This window comes from Aedes aegypti, chromosome 2, assembly GCF_002204515.2.
Source record: "Aedes aegypti strain LVP_AGWG chromosome 2, AaegL5.0 Primary Assembly, whole genome shotgun sequence".
NCBI lineage: Eukaryota > Metazoa > Arthropoda > Insecta > Diptera > Culicidae > Aedes > Aedes aegypti.
In genome coordinates this window covers 35,954,587-35,976,315 of record NC_035108.1, presented here as the reverse complement: position 1 = coordinate 35,976,315, position 21,729 = coordinate 35,954,587, and the positions used below count along the sequence as shown (strand labels likewise).

The window sequence follows — 21,729 nt, the reverse complement described above, 5'->3', positions numbered from 1 at the left end:
GCAAAAAAAAATGAAATGATGGTTGAATTATACTTGATAGTCATTGATCTATTTCCATAGCCAACTGTTGTATCGAGCGGAATACCTTGAGGTGGAGCTGACAGACCAGGGATGGGAAATGTACTGTAGCAAACATTTACCACCTCGACATTCACATTTTTCAACACTACCACCAAACTTCAAAGCAAACCATGACCGTTCGAAACAAAAAAATGTCACGGCTCTTCAAAACTGTAATCTTCTTCTTCTTAACGTTTTCTCAAACCCAAATGCGAAATGACTGGAGCACAGTGGTGACACGATTTTTCCAGTTTTCAGGGTTTTCCATTTTTGCTCGATAAAGACAGCATGAAATTGAATTTTTTTACATGTATCGCAACGTAATAATTATGCTCTTGCTATTAGCGCTAATAGATTTCACCTAGTTGAAAACACAAGCGAAATATTAGCGATTGAATTATTTATTATTTTTTCAATTTGGCTCTCAACATCCGTGCTGTTGAAAATTTGAACTTTGGCTTCGATTCATCTTCATTTTAAAGATGCATCTACATTTTTTAGGTATGCTACTCCCAAGCTACATCTGTTGGTTCCCTGTACAATTTCGATGATTCTTGTCAATCACGGAGTAGCAACTACGAATTGTACGGTCATCAATGCTCATGCTCATCTCCCAAAAGACATTACTGAAGTTTCCTGAGAAATATTCACTAGGTTTTGTTTTAGAAGAAGAACGCCTTGACTGATCTGAACAATTTATAAAGACAAGCAACAAAATATGTTCTACTTTATTTTTATTTGAGCATGAATTTGACCTACAACAGCTAATAGCTATACCATTTTTCCTTAGGGGTCTTCTGTTGCCGAATGGTTAAAGTCCGCGGCTACAAAGCAAAGCCATGCTGAAGGTGCCTGGGTTCGATTCCCGATTGGTCCAGGTTTTTTTCGTAATGGAAATTTCCTTGACTTCCCAGGGCATAGAGTATCATCGTACTTGCCACACGATATACAAATGCGAAAATGGCTACTTTGGCAAAGAAAGCTCTCAGTTAACAACTGTGGAAGTGCTCATTAAACAACCTGAGAAGCAGGCTCTGTCCCAGTGAGGACTTAATGCCAAGAAGACGAAGAAGCTTTACCATTTTAGTTCTTATTGAATGCTGATAAGAACCAGAAGAATGAGCTACTGTGAGCTACAGTCTGTTGGACTTTCCAATGCTTTGTAATTTTTACCTTGCAACATGGTCCAACCTAAAAATAATAATGAAATCAGTAAATATAGCAACTAAGAATGGCATTTCCGTTTATTTTCGCATTGTTGACCTTCAACAAAGCGTCCTATTTATAACCTAGAGCCGCCTGGCTTCCCCAACTCAGCATTGTCAATTTCAAAAGTAAATTACCTCTTCGCTCGATTCGGCTATAATTCGCTCGATTGGCCTCCCAAAATTATCATCCCCGTTTAATTGGATATTGGCGTCTGTTTCGATTGTTGCGAGCTTGCAAGCCAAAACACCCAATCAGGGTGGATAAATCCAACGCTCAGGGCTCCGCTTTTCCCAGTTTAGTTTGGCTCGAAAACGCAATCGAGGACGATTGTCGAGGAAAGTTCCACACTCGAGTTGTGCTGTTCAGGCTTTTAACTTTTACAAGTGGCATTCGTTCGGTAATTTGGTTGCATGTTCTTGTTGGCCTTGTTGCTTCAAAAGTATCATAATGGTTTACCTGGCTGAGTAATCAACCGAATGGAAAACAACCTTATTAATTTATGAGATACGGCAGAAGAAGAGATACAAAATTGAAAAGGAATTTTTCGCTGACAGGAAGATGTGAAAAGTTGTATCTTGTAGCATTTAGTTAGCTGCGTCTCAAAAGCCACGTGACTGGACTGACACGGTAAGGTTCACAAAGAACTTTGGTGTACATTTCCGAGAAAATCAAACGTCTGTTAGTATCTTGTCATAAAAATAAATATCAGCTGGCTTTCAGTGAAGTCACCATAACTTCGGTAATTTCCAACAAATTTTTAAACTTTTAGCACCATTATCTTTCAAATAAATTTTGCGAAAACTTTGTAAAACATTGCCAGTCTTGCGTGCAAAATAGGTACTGCTAATTGCCGTCCTTCTATCAGCAGCGAAGGTTACAAGCCGCAGGCCATTATCATTGATAATGGTATAGAGGCTTTCTGTTTCAATGACGGGTCGGAAGAAGTCTTCTGTCCCAATTTGTGCATTTGCATCGCCGATAAATATCTTGACATCTTGTTTTGGACACACTACGTAGGCCTTATCTAGGCACTCGTTGAACCCATCTTTCATGTCGTCAGGCTTATCGTTCGCAGGTGCATATATGCTGATCAGGCTGAAATTGAAGAACTTGCCCTTCATTCTCACACCGATTCTGTCGCTTATCGGTTTCCACAGTGTTCCGTAAAGAACGAGCCGTAAAAGAGTGAGACTGAAATCACTAGGATGTTCTCCACGTAGTTACCAATTAGTCGCAATACACACGTCACTTTCGATTCCCAACTCGTGGCACTCACCTAAATGCAGCCCCTTACACGACCCACCCTGCCGACGCCTCTGTGGTCGAGAGTTCCAACAGAGAGCGAATGAACGCCGTGAGTTACCGAGTGATTGAACTACTCCGACACGCTTGCATGGTGACCGAACCGAAGCGTGATTCTAAGGAGGATTTTTCTAGTCATCGCCGCCGACACGCCTGCTTGGTACCCTCATCAAGACGTGTACCGTTTCGACCCAAACCACCAACGCAACCGCTCATTACGAGAATTTCCGGCTCGTTTGCCTGTTTGTAACCTCAAACGTGTATTTCCGAGAGGAGTTGTTGTTCACTATTGCCGCCCAATTCTGCACGTTCCCGTGGGTACTGAACCACAACATGTAGTTGTTCACTATCGTCGCCGCTCATCCGACACGACTGCGCGGTACCAATAACGGGACGTGTTTCGTCGAGGAGAGTAGTATCCGTTGCGCCGTCCAATCCAAGTGCCTGTCATAGTGCCCTGACCACAACGTGTACTGCAAGAGGAACTAGCTGCTAACTATTGCTCGCCCGATTATCCGACACGTCTGCGCCGTACCCATACCGAGACGTGTTTCGCCAAGAGGAAGACTTTTGTTCTGCTGCCCAACACGAATTACCGATACGTTTTGTGGCAGTTTTTCGAAACGTGTAGCACTAGGAGGAGCCGTCATCTGACCATTCGACACTTCGTTCGTTCGACATCACCCTGCTTGTTAAGGATCGGTCGGCAACAGAAAGTATTCGCCGATTATGCAACCCGATACGAGCAAGTACGATCGGCTATCCAATAATGGATGATCCCCTAAGCGGAAAGCTCCGTTAGAGGTTTCATTCCACAACAAGCGTTCGACGACACGCTCTCCACTGTCGATGTATATTGCGCAGATTGGACGAAGCTCTCTATCCTAGCACACAGGAAAGAAGATATATTGAGAAAAGCCGCTGGAAAACCACGAATTACCAAACCATGCGCAACCGAGGAGTCATCCGGTGAAGATCTTGAGCTCCCAATTCGAAAATCATCCGATCCACATCCGAAGCACTTCAATACAACAACAGAGGATGTCAACCAACCACGACTATGCCAGATCCAAAATCCTAGTCCATCGATCAAGAAGCAATTCCCGAGCAGAAGAAAATAACTTCTGAATACCAAACTAAAGTATTCCATACCAGATAATTTCCAATACTTACAACCTGAATGAGGTATGAAAGAGCCCTGCTTAAAAGGTAAAATACCTCAAATAATATCTCAAGCATATTCTACGAACACCAAACTGATAACTAGATCAGGTATTGTAATACCTCAATAATACTTGATGGATTTTCATATAAAAATGAAATTTTTCAATTGTAGTTCAATACTTCCAGCAGACCTCAATAGCTGTTTAATACCTCAATGAAGTATTTTTAATTGTTTTAAAGATTTTTTTCAATACCACTATAATACCTAATTGAGGTATTGACAACTGAACAATACCTAATTTTGGTATGATACCAAAAAATGGTATGCATAAGTTATTGGGGAGTTATTTGTTCCTCCTCGGGTTCCTAAGCCCAACAACATACTGTTGAAACTTCGTGACAACTAGGGCGAGTATATTCCGTATGGATTGAGCCATAAAAGGGTGAGACTGAAATCACTAGGTTGTTTTCCATGCAGTTACCAATTCGTCACTTTCGATTCCCAACTCGTGGAACTCACCCAAGCCCAGCCCCTTACACGGCTTACCCTGCCGACGCCACTGTAGCCGAGAGTTCCTACAGCGAACAAATGAACGCCGTGAGTTACCGAGCGATCACTCGTGAGTTCCAATACCACGAGTGAGTGATCGCGCATCGAAACTGTTCTACGTGCTTCTAAAATATTTCGCGTGCTTCTAGAACGCATGGTGCAAATACGCAACACCTTCGCGTAGTGAAGTTTGTTCTGATTTTACCGCCGCGATTTGTGAGTTTGTAACATAGCGAATTAAAACTATCATCAAATGAGTGATTGATAGAAATTTCTTCGGTGTAACGTCTGTTTGTCTGTGGATAGAGAAAGGCTTGATGGTGTATGTGCTGAGGAAGTGTTCGATGAGGATGTGTTTGAAGTTGTTGAAGAATATTTTACCATAGAACACATGTGAGATGTGGCAACGACGTTTCCCGCGAAGTGACATGTTGTGGCAGCGAATAGGGCTTCTTACGGATTACGTAACCAGTTAAGGTCAAGCGACTAGCAAACAGACACAAAATTCGCCCTGTACAAAGCATTGATGCTTCCGGTGGCTCTCTACGGGTACGGTGTGTGGACTTTGATAGAGGCAGACCGGAACGCCTTCGGTGTTTTCGAACGAAAAGTGCTGCGGAGAATATTTGGTTTTACCGGGTACCCCCGTTGGTTTGACCACATTTATTTTGAACACTTTTCAACTTGTACCCAGCTAATTTAACAATATTTCGCCGATTCACTCGCTTCTCTCCATCCCCGACTGTAACCCGAGGACGAAAATATAACTCTCAATAACTTATGCATACCATATTTTGGTATCATACCATAATTAGGTATTGTTCAGTTGTCAATACCTCATTTTGGTATTACTTATAATGATATTGGAAAAAAATGTTTAAAATAAATAAAAATACTTCATTTTGGTATTCGATAGCTATTGAGGACTGCTGGAGGTACTGAACTACTATTGAAAAATTTCACTTTTATATGAAAATTCATCATGTATTATTTAGGTATTACAATACCTGATCTAATTATCAGCTTGGTGTTTGTAGAATATGCAGAAGGTATTATTTGAGGTATTTAACCTCCTATGCAGGGCTCATTGAAACCTCATTCAGGTTGTAAAAATTGGAAGTTATCTGGTATGGAATACCTCAGTTTAGTATTCAGCAGTTATTTTCTTCTGCTCGGGGATCCACGCTCTCCAGGCCTGGTGTACCTGGTCAATCCACCTACCTCGCTGCGCCCCACGCCTACTTGTTCCGACCGGATTCGTGGCGAACATCATCTCTAAAGGGCTGTTGTTTAGCATTCTTGCCACATGCCCTGCCCAGCGTATCCTTCCAGCTTTGGCCACATTCTGGATACTGGGTTCGCCGTAAAGTTGAGCGAGTTCGTGGTTCGTTCTTTGCCGCCTCACACCGTTCTCCTACACGCCGCCGAAGATCGTCCCAACCACCCGACATTCGAAGACTCCAAGTGCTTGCAAGTTCATCTCGAGCATAGTCCACGTTTCATGCCCGTAGAGAACTACCGGCCTTATGAGCGTTTTGTATAGCGTGCATTTGGTGCGGCGATTAATCTTTCTTGACCGCAGTTTCTTCTGGAGCCCACAGTAGGCACGACCTTCATTTTTTTTCTATCTTTATTAACGAGATTTTTAACCCTGGGCTAGTTCATCTCGGGACCAACAGCTTTACTTCCCGTACTTCCCGGAAGTCGTCACTATAACTCTTACGTTATAAATGACTATGTCGGGGATGGGATTCGATCCCAGGTCCTCGGCATGAGAGGCGTCTGTTCTAACCCCTACACCAGGTTCGTCCCCCTGGCACGACCTTCACTGATGATGCGCCTTCGTATTTCCCGACTAACATTGTTGTCAGCCGTCAGCAAGGATCCGAGGTAGACGAACTCGTCCAACACCTCGAAGGCATCCCCGTCTATCGTGACACTGCTTCCTGACGTAGCCATCGCCTTCGCTGTCCTGACCTTCTGTGCTTGTGTTCTCTGCATCATTCAGGTGTTCATCATAGTGCTGCTTCCACCATTCGATCACCTCGCGTCCATCCGTCAAGATGCTCCCATCCTTATCCCGGGACGTTTCAGCTCGCGGCACGAAGCCTTTGCGCAATGTGTTGAGCTTCTGATAGAATTTCCTCGTTTCTTGAGAACGGTACAGCAATTCCATCTCTTGGCATTTCACCTCTTCCAGGCGGCGCTTTTTATCCCGGAATAGGCGGGTTTGCTGTTTCCGCTTCAGTCTGTATCGTTCCATGTTTTGCAGCTTTGTATTGTATCAAGTGCACATATGTGTGTAATAGGGGTGTGTAATAGGGGTGTGTAATAGGGTAGACTTCAGTGGGCTGGTCACTTAGTGCGAATATCAGAAGAAAGAATTGCGAAAATAGTATACAGCGGGGAACCAGGTTGAGGTAGGCGACTTCGTGGAAGACCACGAATACGCTGGATGTGGAAGAGGACCAGGCGACGCATAACGTTCGGGGCAACTGGAGAAGTATCGCCCAAGACCGACGAAGATGGAGCTCTACAATACGCCCGGAAATGGCGTGATGCTGCGCTGTAGGCATCAAGGTACAATGTATAAAGTTCAATAATAGATTAAGGTGGGGCAAAAGTTCGACCTTAGTGTAGTAATCAATATTTTCAGTAAAAAAAAAACACTTTAGCAGTTAAAACGTATTACCACACAGTGGAACCCCAACATATTAGCTATGTCAAAATATTTACCCCTTTTTAGTTGAATACATTTGAATTTGAAAATACTTTTTTCCCTAATTTAAAGTGACAGATTAATTATCTTTCCAAAACCTAATCCAACAAATCAAAGTGAAAAATCTTGAATTTACGAAGCCGTCCGAAAAATGGAAGAGCTTCAAAACTAAACATTTCTTATCAAAACTTCCTACATTGAAACCACCCGCTGTTTGCTATCATTCCATATGGTTGTCCTAAACAGAGGGAAAATGGCAAACTTTGTCAGCAGACCGATGTCATATGCAATGAGTAAAAGTAAATATAATCTCCCCGACACGCTCCTCGACCGATAATGACAACGGGCAGATCGATGAGTTGTCCAGTGCACAAGCACTGCCACCTAAATGGAAAACAAGGTTTCCCTATCCCTTGAAAAGGGGAGACATCTTTAGCGAAACGTTTTTTCCTTCATAACCCGACGTTTGATATTACCGGTCGTTGGTTGAACGCATAGATGTCGCACGTTTTGGTAAAAAATATGTTTTAGAATTGGATGCTTCTTGAGCTCAGTTGGTAATTTCTCCTTGATGCTTCAACTGCTTTTGCAGTTTAAAATTGGATGTTTTTTGATCAAGTTCAATTTTAATAAAAAAAACAAAAACCAAAAACCACATATTTTGAAATTTTAGCGTAGCGTAGAAACAGTAGCGTAGCTAGGGGGGTGCGGTGGGTGCGGTCCGCACCGGGCCTCAAGTTCTTAGGGGCCCCGAAATCGTGGTGAAAATTTTTCATACATACAAAATTATTTTTTTAGCAAACAAAAATGTATAGAGGCAAGCAAAATCAGGTTTTGAGCAGACCTTAATCGGTAACGGAAAGGGCCCCTATATTATCCAGTATATTGTTAAAGGTAGCCTATGTCAAGGCTATAGAACAGTACTTTTTAACAGAACTTCGTGGTTTTGTATTCAAAAATACATTGTTCTATTAATCATCCAATATCAGGGGCCCTCTATAATTTGAGCCTGTGGAGGCCAGGAAGGTTTGGGAACATATTATCATAAGTCATATCCTGAACGAAAAGTTAAAAATAATATTTGTACACAACATTTTATATATTTTTGAAAAGTATCAAAGCATATTGATAATGCGAACTAAGGACTCTAAAGTCTCTTTTTTACACAAAATAATATCTAAAGTTCTTTTTTGCATCGCATTGAATCTTGATGTAAAAGGCTCCGGATATAATTAAGCTTTTACTCCACAGGCTCATAGATTTTCATCTTCAATAATTCTTGCAGAGATAAATTTAGAACTTTCTTCAGGAATAGATGCGAAAACTTCTCCAAGGATCTTTTCCAAAATTGTTATGAAGATTTCTCTGGCAGTTCTCCCATGAATTGGTCGGCGTAAGGTCAGAGGGGACCAAGTACAAAACTTGGGAAAATTGGATTTTTCTCTCATTAGATGCGAAATTACCTTACCTCCATTTCACTTTGATCAGATAAGATGAATGCTGTAAACTACAAGAGATATGTAATAAATTTACTTTGGATGATCCATACATATCAATAAAAGTATGCATACAAAGGTATCGACCGTGATGATTTTATTTTGAAATTGTTTATCGGCATATCGGTCTATTTTGCTCGAAGTAAGAGGCTGTCTTGGTAGTGTCATTCTCAAAACACACCCAAGCCGTTCCCATAGGGGACGTTAGCCACAAGGAAGTGACGTTTCAAGTAATACTGTTTCATATGGTATGCCCTCTTCAACATCTAATCCAATTTCTCTCGCCGTTCCCTTACGGTACCTATCCATCTAGTATTCATTGCTTTCTTCTCCATGCTCCCTCTTACTTCGAGCAAAATAGACCGATATGCCGATAAACAATTTCAAAATAAAAGTATGCAGTCAGAGTGGACCAAGTGCTTATTACAATTACAGTGAAAATGATCAGCGCGCTGAGGAATGCGAGGAAATGAAAAACATTTCAACATTTGCTAGATTATTCGACATCGAATGATTCTTCTACTCATTAATCAATAAATATAACTTAATTCGATGAATTTGATTTTGATTTTTGACTATTTCTGGGTGGTCTGCAATTACAACAATTTCTGTGCAGCCGGACGAACCAAGTGTCAAAAAGCAAAACACTGATTGATTATTTCATTTTTTTTTTTGAGTCGATTTCAGAGTTTGCTAGAAGCTTTTGGTAGTTCTATGGTGTCTGTGTCAAATGCCCTAGAATTCGCTTATTGGACTAGTATATTTTGGTCGGTACTCAAGATTTTCACTTTGTCCACTTTGACTGAACGCATATTTGAATATTTTTGGTCTTCAATGCCCTGACCCTACAAAACCCTAATTTTCATGCTATCGTAATGCCATTGATTTGACGATTTGACAGTATTGACGATATGGATTTTTGAAGAATTTACTATACTGATGTCGAAGGGTCTTGATAATCTGTTTATCTTAGAGATATGCACCCAGTTTGACCAAGCAAGCATTGAATGATTGTTAGTTTCTTAAAAATAGTTCAGTTAGAGTGGACCAAGTACACATAGTCCATCAAAAATCGTTCTATCAGAGGTTTGGATTATGATTTTTCATTATTATTACTTCACATTATATTATTTGAAAGCGACAGATGTGTAGAATTATTGAACCAAAATGTAAACGAGATAAAAAATTATAGAGCGTTAGACTCTAAGCCAATTTTTCTTAAAATATGAAAAATGTCACTTGGTCCACTCTGACTTAACGCCGACCAATTAGTCTTGAAAATCTATATACAAAAAAAAATGGCATTGTGTTTGTATGTCACGAAATGGCTTGAGAACGGGGCCACAGACTTTCACAATTCTTTTACTGTTACGTTCGTCTAAGACTCCGTTTCATCTTCCGTGTTTGTAAAGAATAATATTTGTGGAAATCTTTCGTGACAGTTTGGAAACACACGAAACACAAATTCGAAATTTCCTGAAGGTTTTTTAATAGGTTCAATGAATTCTCAATATATACCTAGTGGAGTTCCCTCAAAATTTGCTCCAGAAGTCTAATAACGAAATGACAAATCTCTCCCAGAAATTCTTAAAGGATTTTCTAGAAAGGTTCCTTTAGAAATTCTTGTACCGATTTCTTAAAATATTACACTAAGTTATCAAGAAAATACTTCTACGCAAATTCTTCTAGAAAATAACAAAAAAATGATAGAATACATGGAGGAAATTCGTGTAAAAATGATATCTAGAAATCATAAAGGAATTCCTTGAAAATGCTCCCATGGCATTTTTTTAGAAACACTACCAGTTGTTTTCAGATCCAATCTTTTAACACTTTCTCAATAGATTATATCAGAAATAGCAACATAAATTCTTTCAGGGATTATTACACAAATATATTAGAAATTCTTCAGAAATTTCACAATAAATTCAACCAGGGAATCCTCATGAATTTCTCAAAAAATTATGAGTTTTTCAAAGATTTCATGATATGAAGTACATTGCACATTTAAGTATTGTTGAAAATCACAAAATGCTACATTAATTTTTCCTGTAGTTCCTTTAAGAGTTTCACTTGAGATTTCCCAGCGATTTCCTCTAGAAAATTTGACTCATGAAAATTTTCCAATAACTATTTCATTACTTTTTCAGGAAAGTCATTATTTTTTCTCCAAGAATTTCTCAAGAATCCAGAAGAGATCTAGAAATTTTCGCAAGACTTCTCTCTTGTGGGATTTATTATACATTTCATCAAATATAACTTTAGGATTTCGTTTAGATAAAACTTCCGGATTTTTATTATGGAATTCCCTCCAATAATTTCTGTAAAATTTCTTTGGACAAATTCCTAGAGAAATCTTGTAAGAATGCTTTGAGGACTTCTTTGGGATATTTTTGAAGGGTATCATTAAAAACAAAATTCTGAGGGTATCATTAGAAAAAAAACTGAATGAATTCCTCAAGCTAGAGAAAGTCATGAATTCCTTGGGAAGTCTGGGAAAAAATGCTTAATGTACTCCTAAACAATCTTCTAATTAGTTGCTGAAGGAAATTTTAAGCAAAAAACCTGAATTGTAATCTGATGAAATTGATAAAGAAAACCATTAAATCCCACAGAAACTTTTGGCAACAACCTTGGAGAGATTTCTGGTCAGATTACTTGATGAATCCTTATTGAAACGTTCAATCACTTCTTGGTCTCATCCCTTTAAGTCCCTCAAGACACTTGGCCGCTATCAGCATTGAAATGATCTTATCGGCATATTACTCTTCAATGACATTAAAATTACTTAAAAAAACAAAAACGACTTCAACAATCGATGAATGTCTATTATTTTCAATCACAAATCTTACTGTTAATGTGACCACTCTTGATTCTAACCACTCGGATAAGGAAGGCCCCTCTTAGTATTTTGATTAATTGACTTGTCAATTGGCACACATCACAATTTTGTAGGGCCCCCGAATTTGACTCCGCACCGGGCCCCGAAAACCTTAGCTACGCCACTGCAAAGGACACCTATTCGAATAATATCTGGCAAGCTGGTGGAAAACGTGTCCCATCCCGGCTGCTTCCGCGAGTAAGGAAACGGACGATTGAATTAATATTGAATAATAACGAAGTCGATAATTGCTCCGTGAAACTTTGTGGTAAGCGGCGTACGCGCTGTCAGTAATCAGGGAAGAAAAGGATCTTAACTCGGCGTAAGTTACTCTCCCTAACCTCTGGAAAGTTCAAGGTTAAGACGCCACCGTCGTCGTGGAAGATTGCGTTTGCGATTACGCAAAATTTTATCTGCTATACCTGCCGTTAGCCGGACGATGGATAATTATCATAATTAGTGGAGCGGAACGAGTTGGAATTTTCCAGTTCAGGACGTATTTACGAGTTTTAGATCAAGCCCAGATAGCCGTAGCGGTAAACGTGCACCTATTCAGCACGACCATGCTGAGGGTCGTGGGTTCGAATCCCGCTGGTCGAGGATCTTTTTGTAAAGGAAATTTTCTCGATTCTCAGGGCATAGAGTATTCGTACCTGCCACACGATATACCCATGCAAACATGGTCAATCGGAAAAGAAAACTCTCAGTTAATAACTGTGGAAGTGCTCATAAGAACACTAATCTGAGAAGCAGGCTTTGTCCCAGTTGGGACGTAACGCCAGAAAGAAGAAGAAGAAGATCATTTTTTTAATTTTCATTGAGACGGGAAATTTCAAAAGCACAAAACTATTATTCTTTTTCTTTTTTGTATCTGTTTTTTTTTTTTTGTAATAACGCATTTACATAGAGAAATAGGAAAGTACTGGCAGTGGCTTTCAACCCTCAACCTTCAAATTGTTCCACATCAACGAAAATTCATTTATTTTTTCAGTGAAGATGAAGCGAAGCCAAACATCAAATATTCAAGAGCACAAATCTGGAGAACCAGAGATCCATTGAAGCTGAAAACTTGATCGATTGGTCACTTGCTGATGGTAACCAATCTATTAAGTTTTCAGTTCAAATGGATGTATGGTTCTCCAGATTTGCGCACTTGAAAATTTTATTTTTCGCTTCGATGCATCTTCACCTTAACTCTGTTTAAAATATTGTTTGGAACAATGTTTTCTAGAATGGATTCAAACGTCTCTTCCTAAAAATTAATTTTCAAGTGTATCCAATCGGATGTGTTTGATTTGAAATAGTTATGGAAGAATAATATAAATCAACATGTTGCAATGTAGAGACAGCAATATTTGCATGAGCTGATGCATTCCACTTCTAGGAAAGTTTATCTATCTATCTATCTATCTTTATTAACGAGATTTTTAGCCCTGGGCTAGTTCATCTCGGGACCAACGGCTTTACTTCCCTTCCGAAGGAAGTCGTCACTGATTTTTTTAGTGACTATCTCGGGGATGGGATTCGATCCCAGGTCCTCGGCGTGAGAGGCGTGTGTTCTGACCACTACACCAGGTCCTTCCCCTCTAGGAAAGTTTGCAATTTGCATTTGAGGGACGAAGAGAAATTGCATGAACAAGTAGAATAATGTCGATTGACGATGTGTTCCTAATGTTTATGAATCGATAGCACTCTGTGCTCATGCTATTGAAAATATTGAACAAAGATACATGGCTTATATGGTTTCACCATGCCGTCTTCGAAGAAATAATGTTTGCCATTGTCATATCAATCAATCGGACCCAAATCAATGAGCAGCAGTCATTCATTCAATTCTGCACGCGCTTCGTTTGAAATTGTCTATTGATCCATTGATATTTTCACAAGCTTATATGTACCAACAGAAAAAAAAACTAAAATACATATTGTATAAAAATCCACAAGCTTTGAAGTTTTTTCCCCCTTTCTCTTATTCTCACCCCCACAGGGAATCAGCCAAAGTGCTTTTCATCTCGACTCTTCACCGCAACAAGTCAAGCAAAAGCCGCAAAAATTGCTCTCACCGAAACAATGCCCGGAACCTGTCACAGGCTCCGCATCCCGTCTCTCGTCACCTCCTCCCGGTCCTCACGGGGATCGAACGACAGCGAACCGATGACGCCGAAAAAGGAACGCCACCGGGTTGCAATGATGGGGGCGGCCCGCGTCGGAAAATCGTCCATTATTTCGCAGTTCCTGTACGAAAAGTACCTTTCGCGGTACAAGCAAACCGTGGAGGATATGCACCGGGGCGAGTATGAACTACCGGACGGATCATGTTTGACGCTGGATATTCTCGACACTTCCGGATCGTACCAATTTCCGGCGATGCGGGCCCTGTCCATCAACACGAGCGGAGCTTTCATTTTGGTGTACGCTGTCGATGACGAGGAAACGTGGTTCGAAGTGGAACGACTCCGTGGACAGGTAATTTTGAATGTCATAAAATTGCGATACAATGTTAGCACGCCGAAAACCGTGATAGGAAAAAAGTGACCTTTGAACCGTGGTTCAACTTTTCGTATGAATTTCAAGTTATCAAGGATTCAAGGAAAGGATGTTCAGATTTCCCACAGAGTAGCGTGAGTCGAGAACATTTTTATCACACGAACGACAAAACGTCTCTACCAGTCAGTACGCTGAATTCCTTCTGCTGTACTGCCGTTCTACGCATATTTGTACCGCACTGCCCAAAACTGCATATTTGTAACATTCGACAAAAGTAGGCATTGAGTAAATGGAATACCAAGTTTGCATTTTATTGCAGTATGAGAGGAAACTAAAATTTCAAAATAAATACCAGGAACTCAAAGGCGCTTATATGAGGCTGATATTTTGTACAACTCATATCGCATACTAGGCGAATAGTCAGAAAATAATTCTGATAGAAATGTCATTGCTGTTACATTACGAGGCACATTTATAATCTCAATGTGACTGTTATGCGGTTATAATTACCAATGTGACAAAAAAACTTGGTATTTTTTTCGAATTTTCTAGAACAATCTCATAGATTTCATTAAATTGATCGAAAGTATTTATGATTTGATGACTCTCCATGGTATTAACTCCAATTTGTGAAAAATGTCGAATGTGACTGTTATGCAGTTATGGGCAGCGCAGTCCTTAAGGTTTACATAGAACATGGCGAACAAGTAGGCGTAGTAGGGCAGCATATCGTCCGATCCACAAAAAATTTAAACTTATTGGTTTCCTACACAGTGATGGACAATACACTTGCAACATTTTCGATTTTTCACACAAAACGGACAACTTCAGAGGATTAGACATAAGTTATTAAGAATCGATTTGAAAGAAATTTTTACAGCTCGTCAGACGTAACATGAATTTCAACATATACTTATTGTATATATATACAGTCAACTTGTCCTTACTAGATACACTCACCTCTCCACATCTCGATATCGAAGGGATCGAAGTCTTCAGTGTCGTTACTAGACTCGACTTCCCAAATCGAGACATGGAGATATCGAGGGAGGCTATCGAAATATGAAGAGAGAAAATGTACGCAGAATGAAGGGACCGAAGAAACTATCGACATAGGGAGAGATATCGAGATATAGAACATCGAGAAGTGGAGAGTCGATTGTGTTTCGTATCGCGGCATCGATTTAAGGTTCAAGAATCCATCATTTAATCATCAGAAACCATTGAAAACTAAAAACCAGTTTTTTCGCTCAAATTTGAAGCAATTCTCATGAAAATCTATCATTGCAAACCATAGTAAAAGTTGGGTTTCATGGCTACCTCGATGGTTCCCAGGGCTAGAATCGTAGTTGCACTAGTTTTGTGTTCTGTAATTCGAAACCTGCCTAAATCGATGGTTCCTTCAACATTCAGCTAGAGTTGGTCGTATTTTTGAGTAATTTTTCCAATCAACAATTCAAAAGCAATAACTGTTTTGTCTTCCGCGAAGTCGCCGACCCCTACGTGGTTCTCTGTTGAATATTATTTTCGCAATTATTTCTTCCTGTATTCGCACTAAGTGACCAGTCCACTGAAGGCTGCTGTATTTAACACGCTTAATGGTATTCGCATCTTTGTACACTTGATACTCGTACTCTTTATATGCTTGATGACTCGTGAATCATACGTCTGCGTCTCACAGTATTTTCTAGTTTCCTACCGAGTCCGCAGCACTTTAAACACCGAAGGTTTTCCGGTTTGCTGCTTTCAACGTCTACGTTTTGTGCCTGTAGAGAGCCATCAGAAACATCAATGTTTTATATAGGGCGAATTTTGTTCCCGTTTACAAATTTCGAGAGCTAAGCTGGTTATATAGTCCGTAAAAGGTCCTATTCACAGCCGCAGCACGTCTTTTCATTTGGCGAGAAACGTAGTTGTCACACAAGTGTTCCAAGGTAAAGAAATTCTTCAACACCTTAAAACAAAACCCCATCAAACATTTCCTCAGCACCACCTCTCTACCTGCAACCATGTACTTCGTTTTGGTAGAATTAATGGTCAGACTTATCCCCGCTGTCTCCTTCTTCAGAGGCACGAAGGTGTCCGTCACTGACCTACAACGATTCCAATAAGGTCGATATCGTCCGTAAAGCCAAGGAGCATGTGCGACCGTGTGATGATAGTGCTGTTTCTCAGCAAGCCAGAACTCCTTATAGCATCTTCGAGCGCAATGTAAATTCAGAAATGCGTCTCCTTGCTTCAATCCTTCCAAACAAGGTTGCCACTTCATCTGCATTTCGAACACTTGATTTCAAACCATCTCGCTGATAGCCTTTTAACCTCTCCTATGGTCGGTTGGTCCACAGCTTGATCGTTGTCATGTATGTTTATCCTGTTCCTCGCTACATTTCCATTTCCACCGTTCAACAATTGCTGAAAGTGCTCATTCCACCTGGCAGCCACCGCCGTTCTATCGGTCAGCAAATTCCCTTCTCGATCATTGCACATGGCGGGCACTGGAACGGTATTGTGCCGCTCACCATTGACCGTTGCATAGAATCTCCGCATATCATTCCGGTTCATGCTTTCTTGAGCGTCAGCTACCACACTTTCTTCGTGCTGCCTTTTCTTTCTGCGGTGGATTCGCTTTTCTTCGGCTCTCGCTGCCCTGTACCGCTCTCTGTTCTGTCGGGTACCGGCCACAAGCATACGGCTTCTGGCGACAATCTTCATGTCTGTCACTCTCTGGCACTCTTCATCGAACCAGTCGTTTCGTCATCGTCGTTGACCAGTGCCGATCACTTCCCGCGCCGTTGTTGTCACAGCTTCGTGGATAGGGTCCCACAGGCTGTCGACGGCTGGAGACGTTGATTCTTCCCAACTGCTCGTCTAGTTACTGACGGTACTGCGCAGCTACCCCATCAGTCGACGAGCGTTGTATATTGAAGCGCAGCGTTCTGTTTGTTGTGGAACTCGTGACGTTGGATAACCACGCCCGAATTTTAGCTACAAAGAGATAATGATCCGAGTCGATATTAGGGCCTCGGAAGGTCCTGACATCCATGACATCTGAGAAATGTCGCTTATCAACCAGCATGTGGTCTATTTGGGAGCAGGTATCGCCACTCAGGTGTCGCCAGGTGTGTTTGCCGATATTCTTTCGTGCGAAGTAGGTACTGCTGATTGTCATCCCTCTAGCAGCAGCGAAGGTTACTAACCACAGGCCATTATCATTGATAACGGAATGAAGGCATTCCGTTCCAATAACGGGTCGGAAGGAATCTTCTTTCCCGATCTGCGCATTTGCGTCGCCGATGACTATCTTGACGTCCTGTTTTGGGCACTCTCCGTAGGCCTTATCCAGGCTCTCATAGAACTCATGCTTCATGTCATTGGGCTTATCGTTCGGTGGTGCATATATGCTGATCAGGCTGTAGTTGAAGAACTTGCCCATCATTCTCAACACACAGATTCGGTCGCTTCCGGTTTCTACCGAATAATTCGCTTCATCGGTGCGGTGTACCTAGCACCATATGAACATGAATATTTGTTCAGTTTTCCACTTCGGATGACCTTTGATCTATTGAAAAAGCAATATTGGTAGACTGACAATCAAATCTCAATCATTAAGTTCTTCTACAAAAGCAAAATCATTTGAGATCTGCTTCGGAATACTCACGCATAATATTTTGATGCAAAAACCTTTACTCACGCTCATGCCGTCAAAAATAATTCAATCATAAAACACATCGAAAATCTGTCAAAACCAAATGATACCGTTTACATTAGAAAGGATCGTTATATTTCTAGCAGAAGAACAAAGAATAAGGCTTTGAGTGAGTTAAAAAAAACTGTGAAAAAATCCAATGATGCAACTCATGCATTGGGGCTGTTGAACTGAGTATGTTCCTGTAAACAACTTTGCTGAAGACAAATAGCACTAACAAAGACTAACTTATCAAGATCTCGAAAAACATAAGATTGAAGAGAATTTGTTACTAGCGCCACCTAACGAATGAATTCCCAAACGGATTTCAAGCTCATCAACTTTGCCGAAGACACCAATCTCCTAGCGCATCAAGATCTCGAGATGTAGAAGATTGAGGAAAATTTGTCACTAGCATCACCTAGCGGATATATATCCCCAAAATTCCCACCGGTCAATGATCTTTTTGCAAAGAAAAATTCCTCGTTTCCCAGAGCATAGCATATTGTACCTGCCACACGATAAACACAAACAAAAATAGTCAATTGGCAAAGAATCCTCTCAGATAATAACTGTGGAAGTGCTTGTAAGAACAATAAGCTGGCCCTGTCCAAGTTTAGACGTTAACACCAGGAAAAAGAAGAAGCGATTCAAACGTTTCCTTACCACACTACTCCGATCGCTACTGAACATCCCAAGAAAAATTTTATACAAAATCAAGTATACATGATTGCTTAAAAATTTAGTTCCCATTTTTTTCCTATCACAATTTTCCGCGTAAAAAACTTACACTATATTCAGAGGGTTAACAATATGTTTTCTTTCGATTCCACCAGATTGTGCAGGCACGTGGTCTGCGCGTTCCCATTGTAATCGTTGGCAACAAAGCCGATGTCCCGGAAGAAGTCCGCCAGGTGCCGTTGAAAGTCGCACAAGCTAAGGCAACCCTGGAGTGGAGCTGCGGCTATGCTGAATGCTCCGCCAAAAACAACGAAGGAATCTTGACTGTCTTCAAGCAGCTGCTCCGCCAGGCCAACATCGAATACAACCTGAGTCCGGCCGTGAGGCGACGAAGGAAATCCCTGCCGAGCTACACCAATCAAAATCAGAACCGCTCCCTCTCGGCTCGGTACTACCTTAAGCGGCACTCGTGTGCTATTCAGTGAACGACAACGATGATGACAATTTTCCCGGAAAATTGTCTTGGTTGCTTCTTCGTATATTTTTTCCACCAGTAGCGAATTGCGTAGGAGGGCGATTCTAAACATACCGACGGTGTGTCTGAAGTCGTTATTGTCGGAAAAAAATGTCCAAGAAATTGACAACTACATTCAAAAGATTAAGTTTTTAAGCATATTTTCCGTAAGTTTTAAAATATTTCAACGAGGGAAGGTTCTGGACTATGTTAATAGGGATATGTTTATCGCAAAGTATATAGTAACATGGTTATTTCGCAAATCAATATGATACACTGTTAAAGAATATTCTGAAATCTGTGAATATTTCGTTCAAAACAGCTCTAAGCCTACAAATCACGATGTATTTCGATTCCCTCTTTGAACTTATCAAATTGACGGAGCAGATGCTTGAATACTATTAAACCAAACATTAAACCATTGAACATTTTTTTCGATAATAACAGTTTCAACAACAACGTGCACCAGGCACTCTGAAATCGATCCGAACAAATGAGAAATTAAATCGTGTCTACAAACACACACAGTGGTGTCTAAAATTAGATATGTAAATCAAACAAAAATGCTAAAAGCGAACCGTAACGACGATAGAAGATTGCCTCAAGTATAGGAAGTTAAAAACAAGTTTTAGGGAAAATAAGTAATTGTAATAATTGTTGACAAGAATGAACGCACTTTTTGACATGTACCCTTATCGGTGTTTTGGATATTGATAACCAGAATTCGGGATAAGTTTTAGTTAAGTTGAACTGAACTGGTATGTTTGTTACATGACGATTTGTCGTGGTGAAAAAATTGAATCAGCTGAGCTGTCAATGTTTGAATGGAAGAAAACATATGTTTGTAAGTATTCCCAGTCAGGTCTCATAATGTACGCACAGTGCTTGGTAACCTACAACCACTACAATTGCTCAGTTGTCTTTTAACCTTTTAGGATGATAATAAGTAACTGGGGTTGACCCTAATCATAAATAAAATATTAGATGCAGAACTGCTGAAAAATTGTAGTGGGTGCATGTACCATTAACAAGTAAATGGAGACCTGACTTCAGTTGTATTTATATTTGTGTGGATCGGAAATGATGATGAAGACGATTAGAAATTGATCAGCATCGTTAATGCTATAAATAGAAAGGTTATCAGTATCACCATATTGGAAATATCGAATTGAAAATACAAACCCATTTTTACGATGCTTATACACCCAACAATACGATACAAAACCAAAGCTAATAATAAAATGTTATATTCATAGAAAGCAATGTTTGATTGTGCCTGAGAAATTACCTCTGTGATGATCATGTGACGAGAATTTAAACACTTATAAAGCTTATTAGTCTGACGTCTCTACTCTGAAGAAATTTACCCCAGCTGAGAAATACCTTGATATTCTTCTTCTTCTTCTTGGCATCAACGCCCGCACTGAGACAGAGCCAATTACTCAGCGTAGTGTTCTAAGAGCATTTCCACAGTTATTAACTGAGAACTTTCTTTGCCTAAATTGCCATTTTTGCATTCGTATATCGTGTGGCAGGTACGATGATACTCTATGCCCAGAGAAGTCAAAGAAATTTTCATCACAAAAAGGTCCTGGACCGACCGGGAATCGAGCCCTGGCACCTTCAGTTTCAGATACCTGATACCACTCGGCTAAGGAAGGCTCCATACCCTGATATCTGCGTCCTTCAATTTCAAAACTCTAAACTTTAAGATTGGTAAATGTTTGACTCCTGTCACGGTCGCCATGTAAACTTCTTGGAGAGCTGCTTCGCAAGCTTCGCTAACTTACATTTATACTTGCACAGTTCATCGAATATACGGCCCCATATGGATTTAACCAACAAGGATAGAATCTGTAGGGGTTATTTCTATTGGCAAAGCATAATCCGTACAGTCTGTCAGGATGACCAAAGCCATTATCACAGATGACTCATAAATCATGACGTGATGCGGCTTTATACTTAAGTTTATAATCGAATATGAAATAGTATTTCTAGTTTCTATTCCAGCTAATTTCTGATTAGTCCTTAAAAGGACGAAACTTCTTGATCTTTAAAAAAAAACCTTTATAATGCAATAGATAAATAACAATGCTCGAATGAAAAACAAGTAAATTTATTCAAAAGAAAATGAGAGTTCATTATCCAAAAATACATTTTGTTTTTGGGAAATAAGAATAAACTTAATAAATATAGGGTGCCGGTGCCATTAGTGGACTACCTAAGCTATAAAAAATCATAATAAAATAACGAAAAGCCTTAGCAGAGATCTTTTGGCGTCAACAGAAAGATTTTAACCTCTACTATATGGGAAAAATATAAAAAGAGTGATAAAACTAAATTTTTAACATAAAATAGCTTGAGCCACTATTGGTACACGTGTTCCAGTAGTTGCGCTAGTGCTCCAGTAGTAGACGTTCGGGAATTAACAAGGCATTTTGAACAAAATGGCAAATTTTTACAAAGGTTTAACATTTTTCCCTCGGAACAGCAATTAATATCTTTCGAATGAAGCATAAAGATCATCTCTGGGACTTTTCTTTATTTTTAAACATCACTTTTAAAAACTGCTTCCATCCAATGATCCACTACTGGAACACGACGGCAACTATTGGTGCAAGGGAGCAAATATTTTGCGTAAACTTAATTATTTATATGACTTTTTGATGAAATAAAAAGCTGAAATTTGGCAAATCGACTAAACTAGAGGCGATCTATCCACCAAAAATAGCACATGTCGTTTTTATCGAAAAATGTACGTTTTGTTCCGTAGTCCAATCTACTGGTACATTACAACCATTGGCACCGGCACCCTATTACTCGTTTGATAAAAAAACAGATAAAAATTCTTTGATTTGACTTAGGTTTAGTTTCAAAAATGATTACGAAAAAATGAAAACTAATATTCGTTAGGTTTCTAGCATTGTTATATCAGCATTGTTTGTTTATTCATAAGGGCTTATTTGCATTAATCGATTTCT

General features: G+C 40.0%; 1 protein-coding gene across 1 annotated transcript in view; it reads left to right on the top strand.

Annotated features, from left to right (window-relative positions):
• LOC5572893 (GTP-binding protein Rhes) overlaps window positions 1–19,046 on the top strand; it is a 55,866-nt gene extending 36,820 nt beyond the window's left edge. Inside the window, exons 2-3 of the mRNA XM_001654197.2 lie at window positions 13,369–13,847; window positions 18,390–19,046. Coding sequence (XP_001654247.1) covers window positions 13,452–13,847; window positions 18,390–18,719 — 726 coding nt within the window. The 5' untranslated portion in view covers window positions 13,369–13,451 and the 3' untranslated portion in view covers window positions 18,720–19,046. The remainder of the gene's footprint in view (window positions 1–13,368; window positions 13,848–18,389) is intronic.
• The last annotated feature ends 2,683 nt before the right edge of the window (window positions 19,047–21,729 follow it).